This window comes from Bacillus rossius, chromosome 1 (genome assembly GCF_032445375.1).
Source record: "Bacillus rossius redtenbacheri isolate Brsri chromosome 1, Brsri_v3, whole genome shotgun sequence".
Classification (NCBI taxonomy): Eukaryota; Metazoa; Arthropoda; class Insecta; order Phasmatodea; family Bacillidae; genus Bacillus; species Bacillus rossius.
The window spans coordinates 146970244-146990888 of NC_086330.1; the positions used below are offsets into that span (position 1 = coordinate 146970244).

The 20645-nt window shown below is 35.9% G+C and overlaps 1 protein-coding gene across 1 annotated transcript in view; it reads right to left on the minus strand.

Annotated features, from left to right (window-relative positions):
- LOC134546260 (plasma membrane calcium-transporting ATPase 4-like) overlaps nucleotides 1–20645 on the minus strand; it is a 155388-nt gene that overhangs the window by 132145 nt on the left and 2598 nt on the right. The window contains exons 2-3 of the mRNA XM_063388962.1: nucleotides 20014–20136; nucleotides 8644–8832 (exon numbers count right to left, since the gene is read on the minus strand). Of these exons, the coding sequence (XP_063245032.1) occupies nucleotides 8644–8832; nucleotides 20014–20136 (312 nt within the window). The remainder of the gene's footprint in view (nucleotides 1–8643; nucleotides 8833–20013; nucleotides 20137–20645) is intronic.

The window sequence follows — 20645 nt, forward strand, 5'->3', positions numbered from 1 at the left end:
CTGCACATTACTGGTTTTAGTTAGCTCGGAGTCTATCTTTACTATATTTATTTCAATAAAATGTTTCCAGTTTTCTAGCTGGTTACATTTCACATTTAGTATTCCTGTTAAAACTATGACAATATAAAATCTTGCATGGTAGTAGTCCCGAACATGCCAAATGAAAGACCTTTCACAGTATTGAATAAATTTTAACTCATATGAGTTGTTTCTCTTCACATATTCCAATACTTTTCTTTTCAAGCAGTTTCGTCCTTATGTAAGGCAGCAATGAATGCTCCTTGACATCACTCGCACAGAAGAGTTACATGCACATTTCATTTTGTGTCTTCCCTATATACTATAGTAACATGTTTAATTTCATTATTGAATACCATTAAGCACAATAGCAATATAAGAAGTGCTCAAAGTGAACTTAATGTTTTTGCAATAAGAGCACAGGTTCAGAGTTGGTACATAAGACTTCAAACCAAACTGAAAAATTATTCTTGCAATAATGAACAATAAAACTTTTTCCTCATAGTTAATGCTTGAAAAAAAAGAGGGGGGGGGGGGGGGGGGAGGCAAACCAGCTGTATGTAGTGAAATCAAGTGTTATCTATTGGAATTATCAATGATATTTTTTTAAATAATCTACCAACACATTATTGAACACATCTTGGTTTCGGATTCCACTCTTATTAAAGAAATTATTCCCTAGGTACTACTTAAGAAGCCCCTAAAATGGGGAAAAACCTTAAATCAAACAATAATGCATTGTCCTATTGAACATGAAAACTTGAGAAATAAGTATTGCTTAGTTTGTGAATATGAAAACATACTAACAAGTACTTAAGCAATAATGAGTTAAGTAATTTTTTTAAGAAAGAATTGACAGTTGAATCACTTAAGAGTTTAACATCTTGTCAGGATCGAGGTCAATAGACGATGAGGAGTGAAGTTAAGAACCGAGCATTGATAGAATGAATGAATTGGGAAAACTGGAAAACTCTTTAAGAAATCCCACCAGCTCATGATGACACTGCCAACCACCAATGTTTTCCACTAGCAAATAATCCAGGGTTGATCCAACCGGGGAACAAACCCACATTGCCTTGGTGGGACGAGAGTAGGGCTGGGCGATTCCACAGATTTCATTTCGATACGATTCCGATTCGAATTACTGTAAAAAAATTGAAATTGAAATTTTGATTTGATTCCTTAATCCTAGAGCAAATGCATAAAGTAAAAAAGTGTAAAAAAAGTTAATAACAATGTAGGCAACCATTCTTTAATCTTTAGATATATATTTCTTAACCAATATTGCAAACAGATGATATTACTTACCCTAATTTCTTACATATTTGAAGATAAATGCTCTTTAAACTGGTACTTTGAAATAGTGTACATTACTCAAAAGTAGTGGTGCACCGATGCGGATACCGATGAATCGTAATCGGCGATTATGGGTACTTACCGATTAATCGTAATCGGCGATTATCTTAACGATTACTTTGCCGTTTATTTACGTCCCGGCGTAATTAAGTAGGTTTTTACCGTGTAATATTTTGTTACACATTTTAGGACGAAATACTGTAATATTTGTATATATTACAAAATTCATCTAACTGCGTCATATCATAATTACAGATATTTCGATAAGTTTAATAAATCTCATTGCCTCAAACAATAAAAAATGCATTTTCTTACACGTTTATTTACGTTTCGTCTTTTGTTTAGTGGCCTTGTACATTACGTATAGCCAGAGAAGTAAAATAGATGGCACGCAATCAAAATACCACAAACAGTTGCAGTGGATTCTATGACAATCGATCTTTTCGAGTCGTAGTAGCGGTTAAAAATCGTGGTCCCAATACCTTCTAGTTTTTATCACTGCGTTTTACAAACTCGTTATGGGCGTTTTTGGTAACATTATCCGTTTGTTATTTGTATGTGACGTGAAAAGTGAAAAAGTATTTATAATTTTATATATTCAGTCAACATAAATAAAATCACATGTGCTAGAATTGGTTTTTAGTCATTTTTATATAATTATAGTGAGATGGCGAGTAGGGAGAAAAAAAGTGAACTGTGGAAACATTTTTCTATAAACTCAAGTGAACAAAATAAAGCAGCATGTTTACATTGTTAAACAGTAATTTCTTGATGCAACCTTATGTGATAGTCGATAATAATGCTAGTTTTCCGCAACAAAAACTTACCCATTGTAAATTACAATTATTAGACTGTAGTTCAAGTTGTTTACAATTACAAATATTTTAAAAAGAATTTAATTTAATTTCCCCTTTCAATGACTTAATAGTGTATTTTATATATTTTTATACTGTTATTATAACTGTATTCTCAATTTTACCTAATCTTGTTATTAAATTCACATGAGAATAAAAAATTTTGTGTGCATTATTACACTTAAAAAAATTTCTTTATTATAATCGGTAACTGAATCGGTATCTGCCGATTATTTCTCTCATAATCGGTAATCGAATCGGTAATCGGTAAAGTCATATCGGTGCACCACTACTCAAAAGCATACATACTATTTTCTATAAATAAACTGAATAAGAAATCAATTATTTCACTGTTATTGACACTATCAGTTTTATTGCTAATTAGCATTTATGTTTTCATGTAAAAACAATAACTGTTCAACAACATCTGGGGAAAGGCATTGCCTTCGAGATGTTATGTTTCCAGCAGCAGAAAACAAACGTTCACTGGGAACTGATGTTGCAGGAATGCATAGGAATCTCCTGGCAGCAGCTGACAAATATTTGTATACAGTCTTGTTTTCTCTCCACCAGTCGTATGTGTTAATATGTCTTTTCTCAACAGGTTCATTGAGGTATCTTGATATCTCATGCTCTACTGGATCACTGAATGCTTCAACGAAACAAGATTCATTCTTGGCACATTGTTCCTCGAAATTGCTCGAAATATTTACAGATGGCCCAGCCTGACATTCAATTTGTCCTGTCTGTACGCGAATGCACTCGGCAGGCACATTAACATTCTTATGAAAATTAATAATACGCTTTATAAAGGCAATTGCCTTTTCTCGTTCGTGAGCTTCAAGTAGAACTGCTTTAAACCTGGGGTCAAGAATCATGCCTGCGACATATTCTTCCGTCAGTTTAATATGTGTAAACCTTGATAACATAGCCTTCGACAGATTCCTCTGTACACAAACGTGTACTTGAAGAAATTAATATTTTCTTTTAAAATTACTCATGAACTCTATTGCAGGATTTAATAACAGGGCACCAGAGGTATTCAACATGTAACAACAAAATAATACTAAGGTAAATGTACCAGTAGTCGTCATGCTAAGAAGAGTTTTAGAAAAAAAAAATTGTGTACATAACCTCGTAGGTGTATTACTGCCCCTACATGTTTGTTTTTAACCTCAAACTTTACTCTACAATGCTATCCAACACTCTTCGATAAAAACAAATTATTTTTGTAGATTTATAATTTTGAAAAAATGATGATTTCGAGCCAGTAGTCGTCATGCAAATTTTCGTGTTTGCCAGTGTTCGTCACATGTTTGTGCCAGTAGTCGTCATGTGCAATTTCGGCTGCATTAGTTTTAATTCATGGATCCAGAATGATAGTATTGTACTATTTGGGATTCAAATTTTATTTGGTACTATATTTTAAACATCAAAATGGCAATTCATAAAGATCGTTTAGTAATATAATGAATAATCCTCATTAAATTTTGAATTTACTTACAGCACTCACGGAACAAAGAGGGACAGCACAACTAACATGAAAATATATAGAGCTGTAGCAAACCGTATGTATTCGTTACTGAGTAACGGGTGTGCCGTCTAGTAACGAGTAACGAAACGTTACACACGAATGCATTTTGTTACTCGCATTTCTCGTATATTTTACGCATGCGTGCGCATATTCGATGAATTTACGTTACAAAGAACGATGTTTGTTTATTAAGTAAAGTATAATTTGGAAATTCCCCGTCTAAGTTTTTTTACTGTTTATTAAAGGTATTATGTGTGTAGACAAAGTTTGAGATTGGAACAGAAGCAACGTAACAAAGTATTTTTTTACAAATTAGAAATATGTAGGGCCTACCTATGTTTTTGTTTTTCACTATCGCGTATTTTCACGTTTTTTTTGTTCTTATCTTAAAAGAGATATAATAAAGCCGCTCTAATGAGATTTAATTGTTTCTTGGTTAACAAAAACTGTTTAATTATCAAATATTGTTAGTTGTTTATATTCTATTTATTATTATTTACGCGACGTCAAACTGTACGCGTACGCAATACGACTCGATTCGTTGCTGCAACATAACATGGCATGTTATGCGGTATCAGAAGTAAACTTTAAAAATGAATCAGGGCCCATCTGCCTACCCAAGGGCGATTTGCCTTTGTGTTTATCGGACAATGAATTTCTTGGCACACTATTTTTTTCCTCTGCTCGTTTTATACTCATACCATTCGCTACATCTTTAAGAGCAGCTTCCATGGCTGACTCTTCATACAACAGTATTTTCCGTTTTGGCATTTTGCCCTGTAATTAAAGAACGAGACACATTACAATGTTTAATTTACTTATTAATGTCAAAATATATATCGAATGAACCCAAAATTAATGTAAACAATGCCTACACAATTTCTGCAATCAATAAAGTAAAGTAATTTCCGACCCAGAAGTCGTCATACACATGCATCGGAAGTCGTCATAGGTGACGATTACTGGATCTGATCATAATAATGTACTTTGTCTATCAACAACAAAGAACCAATATTATTTAAGAACTCTAGGGTGTAACTTAGCACAACTTTAAATAAAATATTAGATGTACCAGTGCTCGTCAGGTATGACGAACACTAGCAATACAAGGTTTTTAATGATCCAGTTTTCGTCACCCTAACTAAATCGTACAAAGAAAACGATTTTTTTTAAATAAACACTTTCATCTCTTCAAGAACATTTAACTAACACATTCAGCACAAAACATCACGAATAAACATAAAAAATTACAGAATTAGAAGTAAAAATGTGCACGTACGTCCTTAGTGTTTTAGTATAGGAATTCCCCTATTTATCTTCACTGCTCTACGAACTTTTGATGCACGGACTTTTTTTGATTGAAAATAGTGTTTGTTCCGAAAACTATTGTGGTAATTTCAGCTAGAACGTCGACCAAATTTTTGTCAATATTTAAGTTGGCGATATATTGAGCTACTTCTCTATTATTTACATTTGAAGTTGCTAGTGACGACCATTGGAGCAGTGACGAGTACCGGTGCACTTACCTTATCAATAATTATTTTTATTGCAGTAACCATAGCATGAAAAACCTCGAGTCATGGAATCAACAAAACCAACAAATATTAAATAACTAAATGAGTCCAGTCTATGGGATGTCGTAGATAACCTGACTCTTAAACAAAATAAAATAAAAGTATTTAAGTTCCTGAAAGTGTTCACAAAGTAAAATATTTTGGGGTTTGCTCCGGCTTGCTCGAGCATGAAATTCCTAGCTTCTGGACCTCTGAACTTGTGTGTGAGTAAATTGTGGATTTTTAAATATTTTTGCCGATATTTGCCGAAGGTCAATAGTCACGTAATTTGATAATAACTCAAAGTTTATACTAATACTGTTCAACTACGTCGACGGTAAAATTTACGTTAGCGTCCCAATATAAAGACGATGCAGACCATACCTTAACTCTGGACGATTAAGATCGTTCAGAAAATACGTAGTCACTCATGTAAATTGAATGCAATCCCTCTGCATTCAATATCAGGGCGTCGCTGATTATTACCCTGTATGCAGATGTATTTTTCACAATCATACCGCCGAAATTAGCCTCGCCACGTATAAATATTCCCCTTGGGAATAAACTTCAACACGCACTAAATGGTGTCATTTTCCACTCTTTTTCTTCTCTCTTGCCTAAATTAAATTGTTACTTGAAAAGGGCCAATCACGGCCGCGACACGTTAGCGTCCTATTTACCTAGCCAATAAAATGTCATTATTACACAAGCATAGGCTCGTTGAAGCTGTTCCAAACGCTGCACGATTATTTACATCAGCAGTTGTCATGACGACGCAGCACGAGCTGCGCGCGCCGCCATGCAAGAAACAAAACAAAATACTGCCGAAAGTCCGGGAAGCGGTATTAACCTCGAATGTAAAACAATAACAAACAGTTTCAGTTATTCTGATAATACCGTAGTATTACACCTGGCAAACAAAATTCCATCTCCCGACTCTGCTTTTGATACAAAACAATGTAGCATATTTCTTATACCATCTATGATGGGTATAATCATAGAAATCGTTTGGAAATTCTGGCTACTGAATTCTAAAGTTGCACGATTTAGAGGTTCAAGAACCTTAACTACACCTTCAGCTAGTTTCCATTCATTTAAATTCAAATTGTCAATGGATCCAGATGATGCAGTTTCTGCTGAAATTGGTTCTTTTTGTTCAACAAGTCTCTGCAACATGGCAAATTCACTATTCCAGCGAGTTTCAACTTCTTGAATTAACTCGTGTTCAGTTATTTTCATTAAAACTTGAAGATCGTGGAGTCGTTGACGGGCTTGTGTGCTGCGTCTGTAGTGCCCTACAATTGCACGAGCTTTCTTGCAAAGGGTCTCAGTTCCAGGCGTTTCTTTCTTTGCATCATTGATTGCCAGTTGTAATGTATGACCCAGACAACTGAAGGCAGTCCAAGGTGTCTTTGACAATGCCAACTTGATGTTTCTGGCATTGTCCGACACAACATATACTGGTAGCGAGTTTGGAATGATATACTTTTCAAACATTCCAGTTAAGGTATGTGCAATTGCAGTCCCAGTGTGTTCGCCTGTGAAGGGAGAATTTCCCAGCATCAAATGTGAAGGTACAAAATTTTCATCAAGGTAGTGAGCTGTTAATGATAAGAAAGAATCATTACTTCGTGAAGTCCACATGTCTGTGGTTAAAGCTATGGCATTTACTCCGTTGTCAATATCTGTTGCCAGTTTTGTTTTTATTCTTTATAGATGATGTTCATAAAGATCTGGAATCACACACCTTGCAAATGTTCTATGGTCAGGCATGCTATATTTTGGTTCGACCAGAGACATGAGGTCTCTAAAACCTGTATCTTGGACCATGCTGAAAGGTTGAAGATCTGTTGCCAACATTTTGCCTATTGCATTAGTAATGGAAACTGCTCTGGGATGATCATTAGCATATTTTTCTTGCCTAGAAAATGCAGTTTGCAATGTCTGCTGGACAATTTTTTGTTTGGGTACAGATGAAGATGGAAGTACCACAGATTTCATTTGAGATTGCAATTTTAAAAATTCTGAATATACGTCTGTGTGTTTTGCGAGATGTTTTGCCATGCTAGTTGTGCTCCCGTGAACTTGTTTAAGTTTGTTGCCGCATGTTTTGCACTTTGAATGAGTTTCGGACACTTTTTCGTATAATTTCCAAACTGCACTTCGAGGTTTAAATACACCTTTCACGTTTTCACTCATTTCTGCAATCAAAACAAAGATTGTTTTCACGCTAGAAACTCAACACGGTACTGTACGTGTTAACAGAAAAAAAAAACACAATGGGTCAATTGTCATTGCTACAGAACTATCACACTTGCATTTTCCATTAATGTCGCCGTCGATATGCGTGATACTGCAGTCGAGGAATATAAAGACAGAGAACACAATTACCACATATGTAGCTATCAAACTTACGTCCTTAAAATACATAAACTAAATATACGGTACCGGATCCCAGAAACAAAAAAAAAAAAGTGGTTATCACAGATACAGTGCAACGACTGCTGTTGTATGCACAGCTTCGATGGAAGAGTCGGACGTTTTTTATGTCCAAGCCACGGTACTAAAGTCTGCCACCATTAGCGCTTAAGTTGCAGGCACTCAATTTGGAAGCCATTTTGTGGGAAGTGTTGCATGCACGTCAGTATAGTATCTATGAAGCTAATGTACTTAGAGCTTATTTATTTACTGCTTTCGGTGATCGAGGTTATAATCACATCCCAGAAATGAAAACGTATTTTACGATTGGTTCGAGGACTTTCCAATTGCATAATTAATGTGTATGTCGGCCGTTTGTAGTAAAAAGAATTTTTCCTATTTTGAACAAAATGAGTGTTGTTATTTACAGGATGAGAGGTAAAAATTTCATTATGTATCATGATTGTTTGGCAGTACAAAAGTTCGTAGTACATACGAAGAACGTCGCTAAATTGAATATTCGTTGAGGTTTTACGTACATACATAGTTATATTCCACACCTTTATGTGCAAAATAAACTGAATGTTGGGAAATTGTCACCATGCAAATGACCTAGCCAAACTTCGAATTTTTCGAATCTTAATTTAAACTAAAGATACGATTTCAATTATTTATGGAATCAAATCAAAATTGTAATTTTCGATTAATCGCCCAGCCCTAGACGAGAGGTATGACAACTCTACCACTGTGGTCACTCTTATGCCACGCAATGTTAAATAATAACTACAGATTTCATCCTTAGTGTCAGCAAATGTGAAACTCAATACTTCTCACTAAAAAATAAAATCATACACAACTGACACTCCCCGAAGTTACAGTACAAATTAAGAGTCCACACATCGAGCCTTACTTTCAGCGTCGAAGGATATGAACGACAGGGCGATGGAGATCACGGCCGCCACCTGCAAGATGATCAGCGTCACGTCCTGCAAGGCCTCCCACACGAGCTGAAGGAAGGTCCTCGGCTTCTTCGCCGGTATCGTGTTCGACCCGAACGTCTCCCTCCTGAGGTTCAGATCCTGCGGGTCATCGCCCAAGCCTGCAAGGAAAAAAATTATGACAATATTAGAGTTTGCTAGATCGTCGATAGCAAGATCATTCAAGACGAGGGGCGATGAGATGACAATGGAGCATTAAGTAAGATTCCAGGTTCTTTTGGTACTTTCGAACTCGACATTGACAGTATATTATTTTGTTATTATTTTGTTTTTATTTTGTGCTAAGGTTTCTTTCATTTGCTACTCTCCTCTGGCGAGGCAATCTCTACGGGTGGGGTGAGGGGAGTGAGTCTGCCACGCCAGGTGGGCGCACCTTGCTCTGCCCAACTCCGCAGTCGCCAGTTGGTGTTCAGACTGCTCTGTGTGGTTGTTGCGCCGATAATCTTTCAATACAATATTTTTCTTTTAAGTTTATTATGAAAGTATATGTGTTATTTTGAGTTAATAATTCTGAGATTTTGCATGTGTTTAAATAATTTGTCCAAATTTTTCCCCCAAAGTTAAAGATTGAAAATAAGGCTAAGAATAAAGTGATTTGTTCATGTTAGTAGATATTTTTTGCAATACCAAGTTTTAATACAAACAATCTTTTTACTTTTGGTCACTAAAACTCGTTTAATTATTCAAAACTACTATTACTACTTTGATCACCGACTATTGCACCATTAATAAAAAAAAGATAACTTAGTACTGAAAGTATTGAAATTCCCGGTTACAGTTCCAAATACTCTACCTCCTACCTGGGCACACAAGTGACGTGAAACACTTCAGAAGAAACTATGCCATTTAAAAACTGCTGAAGATATTGGTGTGTATTTATGAAAAGCATTTAAGAATATGCTGAAGGCACAAGAGTAGTTCTGTTACCGGATTTTAGCTCTAAACTGTATTTTCAGGAGAGTGAAAAGGGCTCACTGCAACATCCATCAAGTTTCTCAGTTGCAAAAAAAAAAAAAAAACGGGTTCAACCCCCCGTGGGAATCAAATCCAGACTGCTTTGATACTAGGAGGGTGATCCGACCACTTGAAAACAGCAGTCTCTGCAAGGAAAAATACACCTCGTAGAAACTGAGGCAGTGTAAGTTTTCATCCTACTGAAATACTAATAAAAAAAATAAAAATAAAAAAAGGAAGCTACAGACATGAATACAAAAAAAACTGATGTGATTAATGTTTTTTTACACACTTTTATTAACTACACTTGTAACTATGAAATTTAACCTTGGAAGTTGATTTTAACCTACTTATGATCGTAACAATTTCAAACTTTGCAAGTATAAGTAATCCGGATGACAATACATAAATTTCATAGGGGCAAAAAACCACTAATTTTGAGTTATGGACAATAAACACGCATTTTGAGTATATCCATGAGGCCGGGGCATGGTGCAAAATTTGCCCGGGGGTTGACTCCTCACCCCCTGTGTAGAAGGCCAACCAGAAAAATTTGGAAAATAATAATAATATAATTTGAACTAAAAATAAAATAATAAAAAAATACAAAAAAAAACACTTTTATTGTTGTACAAACAAAAAGTAAAAATAAAAAAAGAAGAAAATTTTAAATTTAAGTAATTAGTTCTACAGCAAAAGAATTAACTACTCTGTATCACATTTTTAATAAGCATAAAAAAAATTAAAATTTATAAAAATAAAATAAAGCTAAAAACAATTATTATTTAAAATTAAAGATACTTTTTTACTATTTAGTCCATACAATAAAAGCGTGTTTTTAAGAGTTTTTTTTTAAATATAATTTTATTTCTAATCATTGCAACAATTGTAGGGACATGTTATCAATCTCAAACATCCTGACGTCATCCGGGCCTGCGGCCCCTGTGAGTCCGATATGCCACCGCCCAAACACCACCACCCTCTATTCAAACCTTCCGCTAACGAGTGTGTGCGTGCTTGAGTTGGTCGCCCGGCAAGAGGGCGCTTAGCTTCAGTGCGCCGCACCCCTAAATGTAATTAAATTAATATTGTAAACCTTTTCCTTTTAACCCCTAAATAGTGTACAACAGGTCAACCAAGTGAGTGTCCTTTGTTTCTTAATTATAATGATTTTTGTTAAGTAAGTGCAAGCATGGCCAATGACGCTCCCTAGCGGGTGACGGCGGAACTAGTATAGAACTTTATTTAAACTGTTTTCCATGCACAAGTAATTATTACAGAAAGTCTGGTCGTGGGTATGTGTGTATTAATTTTGTAAGAGGTTCATGTTATTCTTTATAATAACCCCGGGGCACGCAGGCTTACAAATGATAACGGTAATTGTGTTCGACGCGAAGGAGGCCATGTTTCCCGCCGCGAGCCTTGTCTCGCCCCAGGCTCCTTCAGTTGGCCGAGAGCAGACGTCTCTGCAGACACCCCGAGGACATCACCGTTGCATCACTGATAGGTAGCTCTGTAAACTTAATTAATCTAAACCGCTTTCTTCTTATCCTTGGGGCCTCTCTCGGTCGGTGGGGACTGTTTCTTAATTTGTTTTTATACTCCCAGGAGTTTTTAACATCTTCTCTCTACGTAAAAGCTTGGGGCGGCCACGTGTGTGGTTCGCCTCCTCAACCTATACCAAGTCGTGCCTCGGGCGTTTCAACCGTGTGAAGGGAAGAGTGTAAAAGGACGTGTAAAGTATCAATAAATCAACTTAAACGAGTCACATGTTTTTGTGTTTGGGGGCCACGTGGGTCCTTACTCCAGTCAGCGGCGTGTGGGACGCCCTAAGAGCCCACTGCGGTTAGGTAGGAGCGTGCCCGACGCTGAGAGCGGGCTCAGTATAGGTACAGGTGTTGACAACGGAGTCAGGGGCGATAATATCTCGCCGCACACGGGCCACGTAACGCCCTGAGTAAGAGTTTCCAGTCGGGTCCACGTGCCACTCACATGGTGGCGCCCACTATTCCCGCAGCCAGCATAAAACGTAACACCGGTATGCCCTCAATCCTCTGCTATCCGAGAAAGTGTGTTCTGCAGTTAACATGGGTTTCATCAGGAGCAACATGTGCCATACCTTATATACTTAAAAAAATTAAGATAATGGTTATATTAGTGGAACTTTTGCCACAGGACACATTAATGCACTGCCAGAATTTTTAGTTTTCTCAGAGTTTATCATTACTGTCAGTTTTTATATCAGTACAGATTTTCCTGTTATCAGGTAGGTACCATTTCATTGTAACTATATTTCATTAATAACTGTTCAAAGAAGACACAACAATTATCTATATTTTAAATTTATATTCAGCCACTCATTACAATTTGTTTTAAATGCCATTATACTAAATATTAAGTTTCCTTTGGTATTCCTGTTAACAATTTATTGACAGTCAATAATCTAGAAAAATCGGGGTTCCAGTAGTGGTCCCAAACGTGCCAGATTAAAAACCTTTCTCTGTATATACATTTTCCCCCCCAAAAAGCAATAACAAAAATCATATCTGTATCACATATGTCATTCAAACACATGGGAAAAAATATTTAATAGTTATATAGTATAATACAGATAAAAGATTAAGGAAGAATACAAGAATAACAAGAGTTTTATATAATTACAAAGTAAATAAAAATTTAAAAAGCATCTGTTTTATTTTTATAAGTTCTTGAATTCAGAAAGTTTTAAACTGATTATGTACATATATATATTTTTAGTTCGTTATTAATACATTTAATAACTTAACATATCATGTGTTTGAGTGTCGGCCACAACAACCAAATTGAAAACAATCAAGGAATTACATTTTGGAAAAATTTTGTTTAATGAGGTACACAGAAAGTCACATAGGCTACTACCATGAAGATAGTTAATAAGGCTGGAAATTTTTAAGACTGTTAAATCTCAAAAATCAGTTAGATTCATTTATACTTTGTCTACTTGGTTTTATTTATTTTAGTTTCCGAATTGGCAAAGATTCGATAAATTAACAGTATAAAAGTATTTACTTTTTCGACAATTTTATACAGCAAGGCATCTTTAAAGAGAACAGAACTCATTATTAAAAACTCAAAAACCCTGATGCAAAACCTCCAAACAAATAAGAATACTTGTAAATTTTGAATGAAAACGATCTGGCATAGCACTTACTAAGAATTGAAGGGGAAAAAAAAAAACTCAAAACATTAGCATTTTGTTTGGATATTAACACAGAGCAGTATTTGTATTTTTTAATGATGAAATATATTTAGTGCTTACTTAGTGACATTTGTATCTGGCTAAGAAAATGAGGTAGAAATTTAAGTTTGGACCACACGCCTCGTGTGGATAGCCGGCTAACTTCTCTCCACATAGTGACGGAACAGCATGAGCGCGTGCAAGGTCGTCAACTTTCAGCGCAGCTTGTTAGCCTCTAATTTACTGTAATCAAGCTGTGTTAGAGCCAGGCCACAGTGCATACATGTCCTCAAAAACTTTGAGACTTTCTGTGTATGTCAGTATAGTATCTGCACCAACTTACTGGTTGAAGCTTTGTAAGGGTATACTTGTATATTTGTAAGTATATACTTTAACAACTGCTTCACATTGAGTCTCCCATAAATTATTTATACAGTGTGTCCACACAAATCAGTAGAAAAATTTATCTGACACTTCCATGGACAAAATTTTTTAAAAATAATTTACCTATTATGCAATTTCCTGAAAGAAATAAAGACAATCCAGCTCCACCATCCCTATAGCTGAATTAGTTCAAATAGAATCTTGCACTCACCATGTTACAGTGTACACAACTATGTACTAAAACACCACATGGAAAAAAAGTGTTCAAAGTCTGGGTGACAGCATTCTGGAGCATGACAAATCCCCCTCAAATTACTATCACTGAGGAATTTCCATGACTTTTCCAGGTTTTACAGTAAGTTCCCTGACAAATTTCCACTTCCCTTACATTCCCTGACTTTCCAGTAAGTAGACACCATGAAAAAGTTTTTAGATAATTATATATATAAATATAATTATTAATACATAAGAGGTCAGCTCAAGCTAACCTCTGGAGTTTGATCACTTTATGCTATTCCAAGCACTGCTACGGGCCTTAAAACCACACATTTACTTTGCTTTAGGTGTGAAAAGCAGTGTAACAACAAGACATAATTTGGGGCTCAAATGCTCTGATATGACATTGAGTGATGTATCAGTGTAATTTTGTTTGATACAATGGTTTGAGTTTATTCACTGAAACAAAAGATTTAATCCAAAATTTCTGGACTGAAAATATAGGCTATACATAAACTATCCCAGATAACGAGTCCCTTTTTGAATGTAAACATATTTCAAATCTGACAGATACACCCAGGTCCAAGAAAGAAATTTGGACTTAACGAAAACATATACATTTTCTCACCTATATAACTTCCTAAATATTACAGGGTGACCACAAAATATTTGATTTAGAAATTTAAAGACATTTTAAGGACCAAAATTGTGTTTCAAAGGTATAGTAAATGAAATAATGTTATGAAAATAATTGAAAGCATAAACATAATTCAGTAGAAGCATATGCTATGCATGATGATATCAACATTGCTGATGTATAGTTCTTCAGAAAACCCTCCACACTTGGTGTTTGAGATTTATGATACAATTTTTCTGAATATGGTAAACTACACTTAGTACTGAGCAGGAGTGAGAGGGTGGGAAAGGCTGGGGCAATGAGTGGCAAGGGGGGAAGCCTAGAAGTAGGAGGGAGAACTCTAGGAATGTTTTTAAGGAGAAAAGAAAAACTTAGAGAAAAACTATGGTACCTAGTGAGAATGACAGAGAAATGTCTTGGATGAGGAGTGTGATGGGTAGGAGGGTGGATCCATTCATAATTGAGAGGAAAGAAGGATGAATGCTAGTCACCAGGATTGTGCCCAATTGCAGCATCTTCAAATCAACAAGAAAGAAAAAATAACCGGCCAGAAAGTCAACGATTATGTGCAATTTTGTTAAAATTTATAAAAACAGATAATCTACTAAATCTGTACCTAAATTTGAAATCAACACAATAGATACAAAATATTAACAACCACTAAAAGTTTTAAAATAAACAATTAACCTTAAAATAGTTTAACACAGCAATATGCGGACACATGTAAGTTTTGATACTTCAACAAAGAAACGCACATCATACATACGTCTTCATCTCAATTATTGCTAGGCGTACCTTAGGCCAAACTGTAGATTGAGTCCATTATTCACTCACTCTATGGATCAAAATACTTCACGAAACTATCAAATTCGAGTACTTATGCCAAATCCTAGCAAATTTCCAATTTTCCAAGGACATAAATTTCAAGGGCAATTCCACCTTTTTAAGGATTAAGATATGTGGCACCATGTATTACCCTTGGAGACTCAAGAACAATCTAGTTTCTTAGAATATAAAGAATATTCAGAAATTGTGGAGCATTAATTTAATGGGTGACAGGGAAAGCCAAAAAATTGCTATTTTTGTTAATGAACATATATAGGTAAGACAAACCTGCAAAGTTAAATGCGTGAAAAAAGTGTGCAAATTTAATTTTGAAGGGCTGAGACAAGGCACGATAGCAGCAAAATGACAAACGCTCCGTGAGTGCAGGGCAACAAGTGGGAAGAAGACGTTAATCAAATGCAACAAGTATTATGTGGCTGCTTGTTTTGACATTCCCTGCCACCCATTTAATTTATGCCTAGCAATTTCTGAACCTCCTACATGATCTGTTCCTCTGAGTTTGAGTAGTGAGTGAGTGGGGCAAAGGAGTGGAAGGAGAGGGACTGAATGCAACGTTAACCAATTACAACTGGTGCTCTTGGTTCTTTCCGTTCAGTGTCACACACAACCTAGACAAAGTAGCGTAGCAAATTGGGTGTCTGTGCATATAGTTTGTAGAGACTGATACATTTAAGTACATAATAATGTTTGTACTTTAGACAATGTTTCTTTGTAAAAACTTTAAAAAAATCAATATTTTGGCCTTGGTACAAAAAAGATCCAGCCAAAAATATAATTAAGCATATCATAGAAAAGAGGTGGCTCTGGGTCACACACAGGCACCATAATGTCTGAGCTAAGCAAGATAGCTTCTAGATCTAGAACATCACAAAGTTGATGCAGCAAATTTGAACAATGGCGAGAGTATCTACTGCCGCTGTACACAATATGATAGGCATAGCCAATGAAAACTGATATTAACGTCAGTCCAGTCGAAGTGATGCATAACCATTGGTGTGCCTAAAATGATTCAAAGTGGTATTTGAAACTGACCTGTTTGGTCTATTTTTAAACAATTTTGATTAAATTTGGTTCAAGAGCAATTTAAAGAAGGCAAAAGCTAGTAACATCCCTCTTCTTCAAAACTACATTGCCTGGCAAAAATATGGCGGAATTTCAGATGAGTAGTATACGCTGCAAGTCGATAGATGCCAAACAGATCAAGACACTGTCACTTCCAAATGGATTTCGGTACCCTCCAAAGCCGGAATGTAAAAACTACGTGCCCACAGCACCGACACTTGGCAATACCACGAGTAAATATTCATTCACCAGGCACATCGAAGTGGATGTTATTCTTTCATCTCTTACTTCTCATATTACAGGCCAATGTTGAACAAAATCAGAAACTACTTGACATTATCAATGTAAAAGTAATTATTTACTGTTGAATATCTGTCTTATGTTAAAATATAATTATGTATGCATCAATGGCTCGCTTTCATTTCATTATCTAAAAGCGAGTTTTTGCAGATGTTTCATGTTAAAACTAACAGCAGTTCACCAACTAAAAAAATTTAACAAACTAATTATTGATTAGCTAGCTCGTGCTACATGGAGGTTTTTTTTGTTTTGTTTATTACAACACAATATTCAGCAGTCAGTACCTGTATGTTCAATGAAGGACTACCAAGAAAAACCACATCTGGATAGATATACTATAATTCACAGCACATTGAAAAGCCTTAAACAACAAGTACATTTTGAAAATTTATTATTAAAAAACTAAACAACACAATACTAATTTAGGAATAATTATACTAATTTTAGTTCTAGGGCGGTATTCCAAGATGTTTGGGTAAGGTAGGGAATAAACACAGTCTTGTTGGGATACAACTGTACACTAGGCGCAATATAACTCCGAGCTTGAGCTACGTCACACATGAGGAGTGTTGACTGCAACACGTGTGGGGGGTCGGGTGGATGAGGAGGGGGTATAAGCAGATACGGCGACCTTGCACAGCAGGTAGAGAAAAGCAGAAAACATTGACCACTTACCACTGACGTTCCAAGCACTACCTCAGTTCTTCAACGCCGCACTGACTGTTCCATCCGAAGAGTCTGATGTGTAAACGTCACTGCTGTCACTGTTTGCATCACTTAACTGAACAATCGCTTTATCAATTTCAATGTCAAAACGCACATCCTTATCCCAGTATTCGTTCTCGAGTGTCTTGACGTGATTGCAAATCGGTATCCAATCTTCTGGACCCATTCGGTTAAATATTTCCTCGCAAAGTTTTTTTACATTTGCCAAATTGCAAGTAACATTTCATAAGCGACTTCTCCTTTAACTTTAGCCCATATGCTATCGGATTCAAATCCGGATGATAAGGGGGCAGACGAAGTAATGTGTGGCCACTATTTACCAATAATCTGTCTGCCGAGTACTGCACTTGCGAAGGTTTGTATTTATTTATGAGGTTATACAAGTTTGGTTTGAGCATGTCGCTAGTAAAGGAAATATTCTCCTTACTTAACCACTGCTGCATTTCCTTTTGTCGAGTTGGAGGTAGGCGTTTTATTTATTTTTACATTGTGATAGGGAGCATTATCTATCACAACAACACTGTTTGGTGGAAGATTTTGTATTAATTGTTCGGTGAGCCATTTTTCATATTGTTTGTACAGTCGTGCGAGACACATCCGTCGCATTAGCTGTTCTCAGCTGTGCTTTCTCTAGTGAAATGGAGGGTTCCTGCAATCGCGCTTCATTTTCCATAAACTGCAGAACGTTATAGACGATTTCCCGCGCCTGCGAGTGCAGTTTTTTACTCTTAACTTTTGACAACACTGGAGGCATTTTATGTATAAAGTTGTACTTTACTGAAGTAATGCACTACATATGTAACACTGGCTCTGAACAAAAGTGATACACTACATGCATACAAACCTCAGATCCAAACTGTAAACGAAAACGTTTAGTAAGTACCAACATATTCGTCGGATTTCACCGAAGGACTAAGTTTTCACTCTGTGCAGTAGCGTGTAGCCCCTGTTATCAAGTTACGCATTATCTCTCACTGCCGCGCCACGTCTGCCTTCTCCAGTGTCGGGACTCACATACACACAACGATTTTCTAACCGTCACCCAGGCTCGGAGTTATGTTGCGTCAAGTGTAATCTAACTTGCAGGCAGCATTACAGAATGTGTCCAAACCAAATCCCAGTAGGGAAACCGATTGGCAATTGTTTTAATAAACGATGGCCTACGCGAGGCTAGAAACTGGTTTCAACTCATTCTAGCAGACGTTTCCCAACCATCATTACAACTGTTATGGCAAAATTACTAGAGAACAGCGTCATTACACAAAAATAGAACCACCTGTCTAATTTACTCAAGTAATATTTAAGTTGCGTTTATTTCTTGCTGTGACCATTAAAGTGTACAAAATGTATTCCAGGTTAGTTTTGCTATCATAAAGTTTCATTTGGCACTCCAACACACTTAGTATGTCCTCTATGATCACAAAAGTGACTATATACAAGTTAAGGAGGCCAGACACAGGTCAGCCATCTGGATGAAATCACCAAAAAAGTGAGCTCTCCGCAAGCACAGAATTTAGGCAACAGATCGGCAATGGATAGGATACCAAAATTCATTCCCTAAAAATAAGAGCTATGAATACGGTTAGGATACAGGTGTAGCATATTCAACACCTAAACCCTTATTTTTGGGTCTTGGAATACCGGCCCTAGTCATCTATCCTTGCCAATTTCAATTTATAATGTATTATGTAAAAATTACGTTGAACTTATACAGGCTATTTTCGATTGACAACACCTAGCAGGAACTTTCTCACAAAAAAAAAATTAACATATTTAAATTTTTTCCTACTATGGCAGTTATACAAAATTTAAATAAAATTCTAGAGCACTAAAATTCTTTCAAACAAGCAACAAGTACATATGTAAAAAATATTTCTTATAACATAAAATTTTGCTGACAAACTACTTTTAAATAAAAAACCTGAAGAACCTCAAAGTTCTTTGAAGAGGGGAGGCCAAACTATGGGCAGGTAAGACTTAACACAAAACAAAATGCAGGGACCGGAAAGTTACTTTTAAAAAGTAACTCAGTTACAGTTACAAATACTCCATTGGATATGTAACCCTGTTACAACTACAAGTTACACTACTGAAAATCAACCAGTTACAGTTACAGTTCTGAGAAAAGTGTAAGTTACTTTAACAGTTACTTTGTGAAAAACTAAAAATGTGATAGGTACGTAATATGGTTATAATTAAAAGCTAATAAAACATAGTGTTTAGTAAAGATATATGTTTATTTAAACATAAATTTTAAATTATGTCATAAATTACATTGAGTAATTAGTTTACACTACAAAATAATGAAATGCTCGTTCGTACGGATCATCTTTTTGTTCGCAGCACCACACAACAAGCACTTCACAATAAGGTTATTTTGATCATTCGACCGAACTTCGAAATATTTAGAATATGAAGGCCACGGCAACGAAAGTTCTGGACTGCTATCTCGGCTTCTCGCTTCATTAGATTCTGTCATTGCTTTCGCACATGTGCACAGGTAGGTTAATTAATTAAACAGAACAGCAGTAAAACCAGCATGTCGCAAATATTAAATAAATGACAATCAAAATACGAGCGCAGGCTAACCAACAGCAGTTTTACAAGTACAAGAAATAGCATCGCAAATAATATGATTGTCGGGATTTTTGTTCTGGGATTGAAAAAATCAACAAATCGTTGTTCGTTCAATAAGAAATATATTTAAAAAATGTAAAGCAAGAAGTAACGACAATTATCGTTACTTTAAGGTGGAAAAATGTAATTCAGTTACAGTTACAGTTACTGAAAACTTAATATATTGCGTTACCACGATCGTTACCATAAAAAGTAACTGTTACAAATAACGTCGTTACTAGTAGCGCGTTACTTCCAGTCCCTGACAAAATGACAGACTGACCACAAGATACACCAACCACCCTCAAGACGTATCTCAGTTACCTTCGACCGGTGATGTTCGAAGGGTGCTGCATAACTTCTCCGGTCCACCCAAGCTTTCCAACTTGCTCACACGTTCCTCCTTAGTTCCTTTCAGCACTTCTGCTAGCGATTTACTACTTACACCTGCAAGGCAAACATACCCATCACAATACTATCAATGGAAAAAAAAAAAAAAAAAAAGAAGCCATATGTGTACTACTTGAAATTAGATGGTTTTTCAAAACGGTCAATTAACAAAAAAATATTTTTTTTCCGGCATATAAAATTAACACAATGTTATTTTCCCACACAGCATTTTGACATTACTATAGTTTTTTTTGGGTGATTTCTTAGAGTAATGCATCCACAAAAATTACCCCCAAAAATTGTGTTCATTAATGCTAATACTTGTTCCGAAAAACCCTGTTAAATAATTTAAATGTAACTAATCTGGGTCAATTCTATTATTTGATACCGGATTCCTAATGGTTGAGAATCACGGAGGGAAAATTAATAACATCATGGAAGTTGGCCAATGATTATAAATTGAATTGTGGAACAAAGGAAAATATAGTACGTAGTACTGGCAACAGCGAAAGAGAAAATAGCACAGTGAAAAAAAAAAAAAAAAATGCTAGCGTGAGCTTTAGAGC